The sequence below is a fragment of the Sander vitreus genome, chromosome 7 (assembly GCF_031162955.1).
Source record: "Sander vitreus isolate 19-12246 chromosome 7, sanVit1, whole genome shotgun sequence".
Classification (NCBI taxonomy): domain Eukaryota; kingdom Metazoa; phylum Chordata; class Actinopteri; order Perciformes; family Percidae; genus Sander; species Sander vitreus.
The window spans coordinates 27,382,289-27,396,350 of record NC_135861.1 but is presented as its reverse complement, the minus strand read 5'-3'; the positions used below and the strand labels follow the sequence as shown (position 1 = coordinate 27,396,350).

At 41.1% G+C, this 14,062-nt stretch overlaps 1 protein-coding gene across 7 annotated transcripts in view; it reads left to right on the top strand.

Moving 5' to 3' along the window:
• Window positions 1-14,062, top strand: part of hspg2 (heparan sulfate proteoglycan 2) — a 121,852-nt gene that overhangs the window by 97,238 nt on the left and 10,552 nt on the right. For 5 of the 7 annotated variants that reach the window (XM_078255758.1, XM_078255760.1, XM_078255757.1 and 2 more), the window contains 19 exons: window positions 209-344; window positions 1,106-1,257; window positions 2,037-2,181; window positions 3,504-3,647; window positions 5,024-5,158; window positions 5,268-5,449; window positions 6,639-6,834; window positions 7,052-7,231; window positions 7,884-8,144; window positions 8,578-8,740; window positions 9,811-9,908; window positions 9,998-10,264; window positions 10,832-10,944; window positions 11,076-11,223; window positions 11,835-11,951; window positions 12,123-12,140; window positions 13,489-13,573; window positions 13,664-13,808; window positions 13,914-14,016. In XM_078255758.1, coding sequence (XP_078111884.1) covers window positions 209-344; window positions 1,106-1,257; window positions 2,037-2,181; window positions 3,504-3,647; window positions 5,024-5,158; window positions 5,268-5,449; window positions 6,639-6,834; window positions 7,052-7,231; window positions 7,884-8,144; window positions 8,578-8,740; window positions 9,811-9,908; window positions 9,998-10,264; window positions 10,832-10,944; window positions 11,076-11,223; window positions 11,835-11,951; window positions 12,123-12,140; window positions 13,489-13,573; window positions 13,664-13,808; window positions 13,914-14,016 — 2,788 coding nt within the window. The remainder of the gene's footprint in view (window positions 1-208; window positions 345-1,105; window positions 1,258-2,036; window positions 2,182-3,503; window positions 3,648-5,023; window positions 5,159-5,267; window positions 5,450-6,638; window positions 6,835-7,051; window positions 7,232-7,883; window positions 8,145-8,577; window positions 8,741-9,810; window positions 9,909-9,997; window positions 10,265-10,831; window positions 10,945-11,075; window positions 11,224-11,834; window positions 11,952-12,122; window positions 12,141-13,488; window positions 13,574-13,663; window positions 13,809-13,913; window positions 14,017-14,062) is intronic. The other 2 variants (XM_078255759.1, XM_078255755.1) reach the window with 1 other exon arrangement.

The window sequence follows — 14,062 nt, the reverse complement described above, 5'->3', positions numbered from 1 at the left end:
TTGTCACATTTGTGTTGTTTCAAGCGACATGACAGGTAAGTGATGTGCTTTGTCTTCAGTATATGAGTTATGTGTGTTTTATGGTGTAAATATTAGTAAAATCATATTTTTGAAATGTAATGCACAGTGCTGTATATCATGGCAGCCATAAGGCGGTGTAAATGAGATGGGTGTCTAATCTCGGCTCTTATTGGTGTGTCCTCTCCAGGCCCGCATGGACCGCACCGACATCGGTACTCTGCTCATCCCCAACATCCAGATGTCCGACTCAGGCACTTACATGTGTGTCGGTAGCAACAGCATTGGCTCAAATAGTGCTCCCATTAAAGTCTCTGTGCTCAAAGGTAAGTTGTCGGTGTTGGTAGTCAAACAGAATCAAACCCATAACCCTCCCCCTCCACCCTATTCACCTTCTCTACCAATATCCCCACCCCACCCCCCTCACAGCATCTGAGAAACACAGTAGGGCAAACAGTGGTTTCATTGTAATCATGTCAATCAACATATTGAAAAATAAATTCAAAAATTCAAACGCACATTTATGTTAAAAACGGAAAGGAATAGACCAATCAGGTGGAGAAATACAGGACCAAGAGGGGGAATTACATTTCCTTTATCACAGGTCCCTAACACAACTGTACGACAACATATTGGCTTGATTTCTCATTACTTTGAATCAGGATATGTGCCACCTTACTATTTACACATTTGCCAAAGTATAGTTATGTATGTGTGTATGTATATGAATGTATATATATATATATATATATATATATATATATATATATATATATATATATATATATATATATATTAGTAATATATGTATTTCAATTACTTGGTTATGTTCTACTGTTCATTTTCTTTTACCCACTTTGTCATCATTGTCCATTTTGTGTATCTTGTCTCGGTTTTCTTATAGCCTTATGTTGAAGGCTATTTGATGTTTTTTTTTCTTCTTGTAAAAAAAAATCAACAATAAAACTACTGATTACATAAAAACGGAAAGGAATACAAAACAAGTATCGAAAGCCCTTGCATCAACCGTGAATAACTTTGTAATAATACATCCAAAAACCAATCTGTACCGTTTGTATTTGTGCAGCGGACCATATCTCCTCAGTGGTCAGCATCCAGCCATCTATAGCTGATGTCCAGGAGGGCCAGAGTCTGGAGCTCAACTGTTTTGCCCCTGGAAATCCTCCTCCCCAAGTCACCTGGACGAAAGCCGGTGGACGGCTCTCCTCCAACCACCGGGTAATCACACAACGATGCACAAATGGAAAGTGCATCACTGTGCCCACATTTGATTATATATATATATATATATATATATATATATATATATATATATATACATGCTCGTACATGCTGGTAAAGGTAATGGATGTCTACATCTTTGAATGTGATGCAGCAGAAACATACTTTCCAAACCCATCTTTAATGTGGTTATTTGGGTCAGAATCACTGCACAGCACTGACATTACAGTTATTATGAAGAAGTAAACACAGATCTAGATTCTATAGCCCAATGTGTAGTTTGAGTTCTTCTGTACATGTACAGTAAACTGATTTAGGCAAACTAACTCTTAGTAAAAAATGATAGATAGATAGATAGATAGATACAGACACACACACACACACACACACACACACACACATACATACATACTGTACATACAGTACATACATACATACAAACAAAGACAGACAGACAGACAGATAGATAGATAGAGAGATATATATACTATATATATATATATATATATATATATATATATGAGAGAGAGAGAGAGAGAGAGAGAGAGAGAGAGAGAGAGAGAACTTTATTAATCCCAGCAGAAATAGTTATTGTTGCAGCAGCTTAGAACACAAGACAAGATAAAAAGCAAAGAAAGATACATATTTCTATTATTTGCCGGTAGTAGTAGCATTAGAAGTGGGAGTAGTATTAATTCCTCAGAAGTAAAATGGGTTTTCTTTTCTTCTTGTAAGCTGAAAAAGAGGTGACTCCATTCCTTGTTTGCTGTGTGCAGGTTTTGGGCAGTCAGCTGCGTATCCAGTCAGCCACTCCAGAGGATTCAGGGGAGTATATCTGTCGGGTGCAGGGCAACCCTGGGAACCCAGGATCTCGTGTCCACCAGGCCTCTGTCTCTGTGTCTGTCACTTCATCTTCTTCACGTAAGTTAGTCAACACTATAGGCCTCATACAGGTGGTATGTTGACTGTCTTGCTTGGAAGACAGAAAAAACGTCCCTACTGTACTACACTGTGCTTGATGTGCAGTTTTGTGCCCCCCCCCCCCATAATCAAAACTGGCCAGGGTAATAAAGTCAAAGAGTTTAAATGCTGTGGCAAGCAAATATTTGTTGTAAAGATGTGCATAATTCCTTAAAAAAACATCCCGAAAGACGTGTAATGTTTTACATCTGCAGAAAGTTTTGAACAATACAGCAGATGAATTAATGAATTAATACTATTTACATAAATAAAGACATTTGCATGCAGAAAAGGCACAACATGTTGCAGAAACATTCACCGGAATGCATGAAATTAAGCGTTTGATGCTCAACATTTCCTGGGAGACGACCCAGACACCCCGGTTATAATTTGTCCCCCCTAATGTTGAAACAAACATATTTGCTAGATAGGTGGAGATCTCAACCCTTGGTGATGGCAGCATCAGTCAGAGGCTGGGAGAAACACATTCAGGGCAGGGCATTACATGGCAGGGTGTTTTTCTCACACTAACACTGCCTTACTTCATGAATGGACTTTCCAGTTGTACTCTCCAGTGTTGTCCAGTGACCTCAGATTGATTGATTTTCCTCACTACTGTCCCATGATCTCATCCTCACCCACTCCATCCTGGACTTCAGCGATGTTTGAGGCCTTTCACTGCTGCCAAGGAAGCACTTAGTCACATTGAATAGCAATTTGTTACTTCAGGTTCCTGTGAATAATAAGTCTGCTGAATGAAGTGAGATCATCACAGTCACATCACAGCAATGCTCAAATAGAATCTGTCGGGAGTTTAAAACACTGGTTTCTGTCTGTCAAGTCTTTTTTAACTGTGTGCAGATTTCCCGCTTGAAAGGGATTTGATGCCCGAAGTTATGAACTGGATTTCACTCAACGACAAGACACTTTTTTGCCTCCTTTTATTTTAGCAGATTTAGTTCAGTTTGACAGTTCCATTTGCTTCATTGCTTCAGCCATTAGTTTGAAGGCCTTAGGATAATAGTATCTTTAGGTCTTAAGATGTTTAGATGTTTAGTAGTTTAGCCTTTAGGGGGAAAAAAAAAGAAAAAAAGAAAAAGAGAGACACAATACACATATTACTGTAAGCAAATATAAATTACAGAAAATGACATGTGTCTGTAACCTTCCAACTCATAGTAACCTGGAACCAAATAATTTACACATTTCATTACTTGAAAAATACAAATAATGCCCACTGCTGTAACAGTTGTTAGATTGATACATTTGAACTCTGACTGCAGGTCTTCAGAGTCCAATCATCGCTATTGAGCCCCACAGCGCTGCAGTGCGTGTGGGGGAGTCGGCCAGCTTCAGGTGTAGGGTGTACAGCGGACAGCAACCTGTCAGACTGGAGTGGAAACTGGCCAGCAACCAGCCGCTACCAGGTAATAACCACACGCACGCACACACACACACACACACACACACACACACACACACACACACACACACACACACACACACACACACAGAGGAATAAACCTGCTCAATGACCTTAATGAGTTCTGATTTTATGATGTAATTATTCGCAAGCTATTACAGCTGCAACCCACGCATGAATTGCTCAACTGTTACTCCTCTGGTCATTTAATGACTCATTTAGAACTCAAATCCCTTTTCTCTAGACTTGCATTGACATTTTGCATCAGTTAAATATTGCATGTCACTAGTCTCGGCAAGGCAAGACAGCTTTATTTAATGCAGCACATTTCAGCAACGAGGCTGCTTTACATAAACCATTAAAGAGCGGAGAAAGACAGATACAAATATATAAACAGCTAAAATAGAATAACAGATAGGAACTACAATAATACAAGTTACAGTGCAGTGTAATAAATGAACAAATATTTAAAGAAAGGCAGCATCAAAAAGAAAAGTCTTCAGCCTTGATTTAAAGGAACTGAGATTTGCAGTGGACCTGCAGTTTTCTGGGAGTTTGTTCCAGATATGTGGTGCACAAAAACTGAACGCTGCTTCTCCATGTTTAGTTCTGACTCAGAAATGTATTTTGGCCCTAAACCATTCAGTGCTTTATAAACCAACAGAAGTATTTTGAAATCATTTATTTGAGGGACAGGACGCCAGTGTAAATACCTCAGAACTGGAGTGAAATGATCCACTTTGTTGGTCTTAGTAGTCTAGATTTGATGACATGAAGGCTCTTAAAGGCTTTTCTTCACCAAACATATCAGTGCTTTCTGCTGTGTGTATTCAGTCTTTTTTTTTTTCCCATGTCAGATTTGCCCCCTCACACTTTGGCTTACTTCAGCTTAGTTTTTCTAACACTTTATACCCCTAACTTTGAATATCTTCAAGGGGTGTCTTAGACCCGAGATTGAGAACTACTCAACAGGTTAAAGGGCTACTTCAGCGATTTAGTTTTGCTCTTCCATAAAATTAGGGGTGCTGAAACAAAAACAGTGGATCATACACTTCCCATAATGCACCTGAATGGCATCTTTTATTAGACTGCTCCTGCCTCCTAAATGCCAACTTTTTTCAAACCTCACCTTCCAGTTTGTAATGCAGACATTCTGGCCGAGACAACCGTTATGACATCATCAGGGTTATTTAAAAAAAATTAAATAAATTAAAGCTCCCTCCAGAGCCACAGATGACATTATACAACTATTTATGCTTTGTAGTGCCTACCATGATGGGTAAACTATAAAAAGTAGAATGTATAAAATCAGTAGACTGCTCCTTTAAATTGCAGCTTCTGCAGCAGGTCTAATATTTAATTTGCTCCTCTGTTCTGTAGATAATGTTAAAGTTGGCAATGATGGTTCCGTTGTCACCATTACCAATGCCCGCCCTATGAATCATGGTGCCTACCGTTGTGTGGCGAGCAACCCGTTCGGCATCACCCAAACCATTGTGTCTTTGATTGTCAAAGGTAAGCCACATTTCAGTCATCACACACTCATAAAACTCTAAGTGAGGGGTTCCCTCTAGTGGCTGATCCGATACAGAGTTATACCAGTATTTTGTATCTGTGCCCCCAGAGTCTCCTGTGGCCACTGTCACTCCTGTTGGCCCTATACATGTCAGGGTGGGCGAACCCATTAACCTGGAATGCCAGGCGTCAGGAGAGCCCCGCCCCTCAGTCTCATGGCACAGGCTGGACAGCAACCGCAAGACCATGCTGAGCAGCCCTGTGCCCATGGAGTCCAATGCAGTCATGCAGGTACTGGTACTGTTATATGTATGTATGTCTGATAACACATCAACATCTGTAGAACAGTTTAAGTTATACAGCTCTTCTGTGTTGCTGTTTAAATACTCTGCTTCAAACTCAATGTTTGAAATCACGTTTGTTCCATTCTGAATTTGTATATATTTGTATGGAGAGATCAAAGACTGTAAAATTAGTGGACGTAGCATCCATGACGTCACCCATTGGTTTGTGGACTGCCGTTTTGAAGCCTAGAGTTTGGCGTTACGGGCGTTGCCATCTTGGTTTTTTTGCAACCTGATATAAAAAAAATTTGACGAGAGGGTGGAGCTGGGGAGGATGGTACGGCCAAGCCAGTGTTGTTTGTGGTTGCAATGGCGCTAAGCTAAACACTAAAGGGGGAAAATTCCTGTTTTTTTTTTTTAACCTTTCTGAAGCGATCCAGCTGAGATTTAGTGATGGGTAAACATGGACCTCTGGGTACTGATCATAGACTTAAGTATCTGTTGTTGTTTTTAAATGTGCTTTATAAGTAAATTTGGATTGGATTGGATTCATCTGCATGTACGGCAGTACAGAAATTCGTCAAACTTTACCTTTAAGTTACCAGCTAACGCTAGCAGTAGCTAGCTAGCTTGTTTGGCAGAACGCTGAATATAACATTTTTAGACGACCTAATGTTCCAATTAACTTTGAAGTAAAAAGCACACAGTGAGAGGGTCAATGTTTAAGATGATATTGACATGGACAACACCCAAAAACAAGTTCAGGTCTGTTTAAATGTACACATGGCCATGGTTAGCATTGCTAAGCTTGTGATTGACAGGTTGACGTGTAGCCACGCCTCTAAAGCATCCCCTGCTTTATCGTGTATTTTAAAATAAATGGGACCATAATTTACTAAATGGACATCATGCTGTATTGAAGAAGACTTTAAAGTAGCAATTGAGGCCATTAACTCATAATTAAGAGGTTTATTAAGGTAATAAATAAAGTGAAAAGTAGGTGTCATTTCCCCATAGACTTCCATAGAATCTGACTTCTTTTTGGAGCCAGTGGAGTCGTCCCCTGCTGGAAATGAGATAGAATGCAGCTCTAAGGCACTTCCGCATTGGCTTCACTTTTCAGACCCGTAAGCTTCGTCCATTTTATGGGTGAGACCGTTTATGGGTGAGATATATCCTTTTTTCCTCTTGCGCAGATACTGGTGGCACGTCCAGAAGACAGTGGCACATATGTATGCACAGCTCGCAACAACGAGGGCACTACTGAGACCAAGGTGGAGGTCATTGTTGAGGGAGGCTCTCAAGTACCCACAGTGCCCAGGGCCTCTGTTCCTGAGCCGCTGATGATTGTGGTGGAGGGACAGACTGCCACGCTGCGTTGTGAGGCCCACGGTAATTATGGCAAAAAAAAAAAATCTAAATCTAAATTTATACAGCTGGAATTCACCTGAAGCAATTTTTATGTTTTGTCTTTTTTTGTCTACACCATCTTTTTTTATTGCACGTGAACTCCATAAGAATAAAAATGTTTTGTTTTCTATTCAAATTGGCATTTTAAAATTAGCCCAGCATAGAACTTGTGTTTTTGTTCTCCAATTTGCTTTTCTAGGTGTCCCGTCCCCGACGATCACCTGGACCAAGCTGCGGTCTCCTCTGCCTTGGAGACACAAGATGGTGAACAACAGCTTGGTGCTGCCCACAGTGGGCCGCCAAGACTCTGGAGAATACATCTGCACTGCCACCAACAACATGGGCACCACTGAAGTCACCATCATGCTAGATGTAGAGAGTGAGTTTTGTGGTTTTGTTGTTTGCTGTCATTTTATTTTAATGTATTCATTTTGTTTTACTCTGCTTTAAATGGATCATGGACTTACATTAATATACTGTACAGTCAATAGAAATCCAGTCTCGCAGTGCCAGGTCTTCCTCCACAGCGCTACGGGGGAACGTCTGGCTAGTCCACACAGCATTCCGGGATAGCGGAAAAACGGGCTCTGGTTTATTGGCATTTCTTTAAACCAATCACAGTCGTCTTGGGCGGCGCTAAGCGCCGGACACAATGACGGTGCCTCTGCAAAATAGCCTCGGGAAGGAACTTGTTTTGGTGGAAAGTGCTCGCTCAAAAGTTGTTTGAGAAAACTCCGATTGGACAGCTAGTCTAGCTAGCTGTCTGGATTTACCCTGCAGAGATCTGAGGAGCAGTTAACCATAGTCCTCAGAAATCCACCCGAGTTTAGAATGCAGACACAAAGAACGCGGAAGGTAACAGACACCTGGCCGACAATGAGGGACATCCAGCGGAATTTCCGGCAGCACCTGAACAATTCCGAAAATGAAACGTTGTCGATATAGACTAGTGTTTTTGCAATTTATACTATCTCTTGATAATGCAAACTTGAAACATGTAAACTTGGTAACTTTTTTCCTCCTATGTCTAGCCCCTCCTTATGCCACTTCTGTGCCTGACGATGTGGCTGTGCGAGTCGGGGAGGTGATCAGGTTGCAGTGCCTGGCTCATGGCACTCCTCCTCTGACCTACACTTGGACCAAGCTGGATGGAAACCTGCCCCCGAGGGCCCAGGTTAGCGGCGGGGATCTCCAGATCAACCTGGCTACCGCCGAGGATGCTGGCAGCTATAAGTGCGTGGCCAGCAACAAAGTAGCCAAAAGCGAAGTGATCGCTAAAGTCACAGTCAGATGTAAGTTTGCTGATAATATAATGATTTGACAAGTTGTGACATGTTATAGATAATAAATAGCTCAACAGGGGAACTTCACTAATTTTCACATAATCCACCACCACCCCTTTACTCACTTTACTCATGGAACTAATCTGCACTCATTTTTTTGTTTTTGTTATAAAAATTGCAAATTATGTTTTATTTAGCAAGGAGAAAAGTTGAAACTTGCAGCTACTTGTACTACTCTATTACTTGCAAATAGTTTCAAGTTTCAACTCGTCTTCGTCACATTAATGTCAACTTCACATTAGAGACTGATACTCACCACATATGTGCAAAAATACTTTTTCTCTCTTACAGGTGTAGATAGTCAGCAAATGTTGATCTCAACATTAAAAATGATTTTTGAAGAGCAAGACCTAAATCATGTCTCTTTCCTCCCCCTCTGTAGCCCCCTTGGCAGTGCGTGTATCACCCCAGGTTGAAGTAAAGGCCCAGGGCAGTGCCGTGGAGTTCACCTGTTCAGCAGCAGGCGGCATAGAAACCAAAATTGAGTGGCTGAAGGAAGGAGGAGCCCTGCCACCGAACCACCATATCAAGGATGGGGTGCTCAGGTGACTCATACTCATACACACACCATATGTTGGTTTGTTGAAAGCACACAAAAATACCAGATTAAAAAACAGCTCTAAATGTATCGATATGTAGGACCCAACTGCCAGAACTGCATTACCCATTCACGGCAATAATGACTCATCAGTTTCCCTTGTATTTAAAGCCGAGCCTATTCCAAAACATATTTAGCACAATGTATACATAATATATACTTAAAGGACAAGGCTGGCAACCTTCTGTATTTGTATTATTGTCAATAAATCCCTTGGGGGGAAAAAAAAAACCAACAATGTGTAAATTGTACATTTGTTGGGGACTATTTTCAAATGTATTTGGTGCTGTAGTATTTAAAGCAGTAGGACGATGTAAAGTATGTGGGATTGACTCAAAATAAACTACACTGCTCATGTTCTTCTTAATAAAGGATCATGTGCAACAGTGTGGCTCATTAATGTATTTTTAATACTTTTTGGACAACAATGTAGTTCCATGCTTCAGAGGAATAAGCCATATCTGGCTTTGGCTAAACAGATTGGTTTGCAATTCATTGCTGGTTTTACTCTTATCATGGGAATTGTTTGACAATAAGAAAAATATAAAATATCACCAGACTTAAAGCTTTACGTCGTAACTTTTTTATATAATGAACGTCCGTTACATTCAAGCCATTCCCAAATAACTCTCTCTGTATTTCTCAGTATGGCTGTGTTCAGAAGATTGGTGTCATCCGGCGACTTTGGCACGCAGAAACTCGAGTAAAGATAATTACCTCTTCTGAAGAGTTCATCACGTTTTTTTAATCCTCCGTGTCCTCCTTGGCTAAGTAGCAACTGGGTGGAATAGGGGTGGGGTTGACGCGCAATCACGGAAGGCCTGTGTCATGTGGATGCACCCACAGAATTGTTGTCATTACTTTGAATTCCTCATGGGGGAGACAGAAACTATGCACTATAGATTTAAGGCTAAATCAGAATCTGAAAAATCCACTGATAGGGTCCCTTTAATATTTTGAAGAAAAAACCCTAACCACAGCTTGTTTTCATGTGTGTAATTTAATGTCTCTCTGTAGGATTGAGAACCTTGAGCAGAGCAACGAAGGCGTATATATCTGCAGAGCCAGCAGTGTGTATGGTCAGGCCCAGGATACTGCTAGGTTGACCATCCAAGGTCCGTTACATTCACTGCAAATACACCAGTATATACCCTGCTTCACCAAAACCAAAAATAACATTCTCCTTTACCCTTCTTTACCACAGCCCTGCCAAAGGTGATGATCAACGTGCGTACCTCAGTGCAGACCGTGATGATAGGGAACTCGGTGGAGTTTGAGTGCCAGGCTGTTGGCGACCCAGAGCCCACAGTTAAGTGGAGCAAAGTGGGCGGCTCTCTGCCCGCTCACATCATGGTGAAGGGCGGCATGCTGAGGATCGATCAGGTGACGGAGGCCGACGCCGGACAGTACCGCTGCACGGCCACAAACGACGTAGGCTCGGTACAGTCCCAGGTGGTCCTTCACGTCCAGTGTGAGTGCACGAGAGTGCTTAACCCTTGTGTTGTCTTCCCGTTTGTTTTTCTGGGTCGAAATTTAAAATTTTGGTCCTCTTTTTTTTAACACTTTTGTTGCTTTTCCCGATGTTTTTAAGTTTTTTGTCCTTTTCACCGATGTTTTTGTTGATTTTTTTCTGCGTTTTTTTTTTTGACATTTTAGTTTTTTTTCCAGTTTTTGAAACTTTTTCTGACAATTTTGTCACTTTTTTTCAAGGTTCTTTTACAAAATATAAATTCAAATGCTACAAAATTGAATGAAACACCCAAATTCAATGAAAGTAGTGAACTGATCGTTTATTTTACTTGTGAAGATCGATGTATGGAACCATCCACGTTATTTCTTTTGACAATTTGGTTGCTGGAAACCACAAATTATTGCTATAGAAACTTTTTGAAAATGGGTCAAATTTGATCCGAGGACAACAGGAGGGTTAAACACATTATTTTCCTTCCATTACACACACAGAAGTGCATGCACATGAACAGACGCTGATGCATTGTGCTGGCACCACCTCATTTGAACCCTCTTCCTGTTTGCACAGCCCTTCCTCAAATTGCTGCGCTGCCTGAAACTAAGGAGGTCACAGTTGGGTCTGATGCAGTCTTGCCCTGTGTGGCTACAGGATACCCTGTACCTGAGATCAAATGGTCCAAGGTAACCAAGATATTTCTGTAATTCAGTGTGTTTAGGAACTCTTTTGAATACTCTATGATGTCTGTAGTCTATAAATCTTTTTTGAAGAGAGTAAACGTTGACTGTGTCACTGTGTCTCTTTCTGTATCTAGGTGGAAGGAGAGCTTCCTCCTAAGTGTTTCCAGGAAGTCAACGCGCTGACAGTTCCTCGGGTCACCCACGAGGATTCTGGGACATATGTCTGCACCGCCTCTAACAAACAGGGAAAAGTGGAAGCCTTTACTACACTTGAAGTGCACGGTTAGTCCGCGGAGTTGGAAATTCTTTATTAGAAATAACCCCTTGAGATGTAGCATCTCTTTTTTCGAGGGGGTCCTTAGCGACATAAATACACAGTGCAATCACAATTAGACACAGCAGTTAACAAAACCACAACGACAGCCACAAACAAACAAAGACAGAGAAAAAAAAAAAAAAAAAAAAAAAAGGGGAAAAGAAGAACAGCATCAGGATCAGGCAATTATATTCAAGTTCGAGGCAGAGCAAGAATTGGATTGGATATTAGTGATAATATTGGAAGTGGTGGTTACAGTGTTAGCATGTTGTTGCCATGTACAGTTGGTTCTGTAATAAGAAGACAGGGCATTGTTAAAGGAGTGGAGAGGTGAAATGGATTAAATGTTCAGGTAGGTCATTCCAATCCAAGGGGGCTTTAAACATAAAGGCTGTAGAGGTAGATACACAGGAACAGAAAAAAAAGAAGCTGTGTAGAGTGTCTCAAATGAGCTGTTTTAGATAAATAGGGTAATTGAAAAGGAGTGCATTGTACTGTAGGAAGGAATGTTAATAAATAAATGAAAGAATGGTTTTGACTGCATCTAACTATGAGATTATGTGCTTTTTTTTTTCAGAGAGAGTGATGCCATACTTTGCCCAGGAACCTGTGTCCTTCCTCACCCTGCCCACCATCAAAAATGCCTACAAGGCTTTCAGCATTAAGATCAACTTCAGGCCTGATAATGTGGATGGTAAGGAAGTACAACCTTAAATTTGCTTCACAGTTAAATTGTATAGTTTATTATTTCACACTTTTTTTGTGTGTCAAGTCATATTTCCTCATGTATAATTTCACTGCGTCTTCTGTCCCTTCCCTCTCTCCCTCCCCTCTTCCTCTCACCCTGCGTGGTGGTGGTGGGAAGGTCTCATATTGTACGCTGGTGAGTCTCAGTGCTGGAGAACCACAGGAAACTCCAGACTGTTGATGATGATGTTGGCAGTACTGCTTTTTTGCCTCTGTCATTCTTTCACATAATGCATCCAGCTCAGAGCTGATTTAGGAGCTGTGAAAGACATGCAAGAAGATGGCGCATGGCCTATGTTTTCGTACAGGCTTTTTTTCGGTCATGATCACAAAACCACATCGTAGCTTGGTTACAAATCTACTTTTACTTCTCTTCATTAGCTTCTACACTGCCTACACAGCAGGACTGCTGCTTAAAATGCCAGTCCTTGTATGCTAGAAGTGTTAAATGCAATGCTGCACACATATTTCTGTAGGTGTTCTTTTATTTAGACATCACTGCAGTTTTGAAAGAGCCACAGTTAGTCAAATTGCCTTTGCAAAGAAATATTGTTCCTTTTAACCTACCCACAGTTGGTGCCTGATGTGTAGGGACACGACAGCATTAACACATTACAATAAAATGTTTGGAAAATCAAAGGAAAATATATACGGCTGTTATTTCTTATATTGGCTGGCGACTTATTTGTGCCTGCTTGTTTGGATTTTTGCTGTCTCAGCACATCCCACGCATCAGGCATCAAACTGAAACAAACAAGCTACAAATGTATTGCAAAAGCTATTTGAACACGCTTGACTCCTAAAATGTATAAATGTGTGATACAAACATCTACAGCATATGTGTAAACTTACCTTACACTTGAACAACTTTGTGTTGCACATTAATGCATTCTACTCGCTCTCAATTTCATTTTCACAACTATCAGAGATGATGTAGATGGACATCTAAGAGGGCATGTTCCCACTTCCCCATGAGTCTCTGTGGCTCATGTAAAGCATGTGTTCCCGGCATGTGGATACAGAAAAAAAGAGGACTGATAGTATGGTGTGACTCGTTGCACTCGGCCCAGATATGATGGCAGGTCCTAACCTGGCTTTGGTTGGCTTTAAACTTGCCTCACCATAGCATGTTGCTTTACCATCCAGCTTTCAAAGAGTTTACCTTGTTTATGAATGACTCCATTGCAAACAGTGTCCATCCTAACAAGTCACTTACTCTCATATTTAGTCTCAGATCTTGTTTTTCCTGAGTGAAAAATTCTACTAATGGGATCAGATGGTTATTTCAGGAATGTTAAAGCGAGGCAAAGCTGAAAAAGGGAAATTGTTCCAAAAAAACAATTCTTGAAATAACTGGAAGATTCCCCCTGTTTAAAATAAAACTACTAGATTGTTTTGACTTATTGAGATGGATATTATTGTAGGGTATGCATTCATGATTAAGTTTATACAAGTTCTCACTCATACCTGTTTTTGTGGTGTAGGTATGATCCTCTACAACGGCCAGAGAAGGACCACAGGAGCAGACTTTATCTCTCTGGGACTTGTGGGCGGCCGCTTAGAGTTCAGGTCAGTTTGTACTGATCTTAAAAGTACTTCTAATTGGCTAAAAAATACAGCACGATGATCTTGTTGATAATAATTCTGATGCTGTCTCAGGTTTGACGTGGGCTCCGGCATGGCCTCCATACGCGACCCTAACCCTGTCAAACTGGGAGAGTTTCACACAGTTGAGCTGTATCGCAACCACACTTTGGGCTATATCATTGTAGACGGAGGGGAGCCCATCAACGGCAGCTCACAGGTACTTCTGTCAACGGGAATGTAACTCTCACTGTCACATAATGTGCATTTGATCTATTGAAGCCATTTAATACGTTTTTCATATGTGCACATTCCCTTTCCTCAGGGCAAGTTCCAGGGCCTGGATCTGAATGAGGAGCTGCATGTGGGTGGTTACCCCAACTACACAGTCCTCGCCAAAACTGCTGGAATCAAGACTGGTTTTGTTGGTAAGACATCACTCTGTTTACGCCATGACAGGAAATATAGGATGGA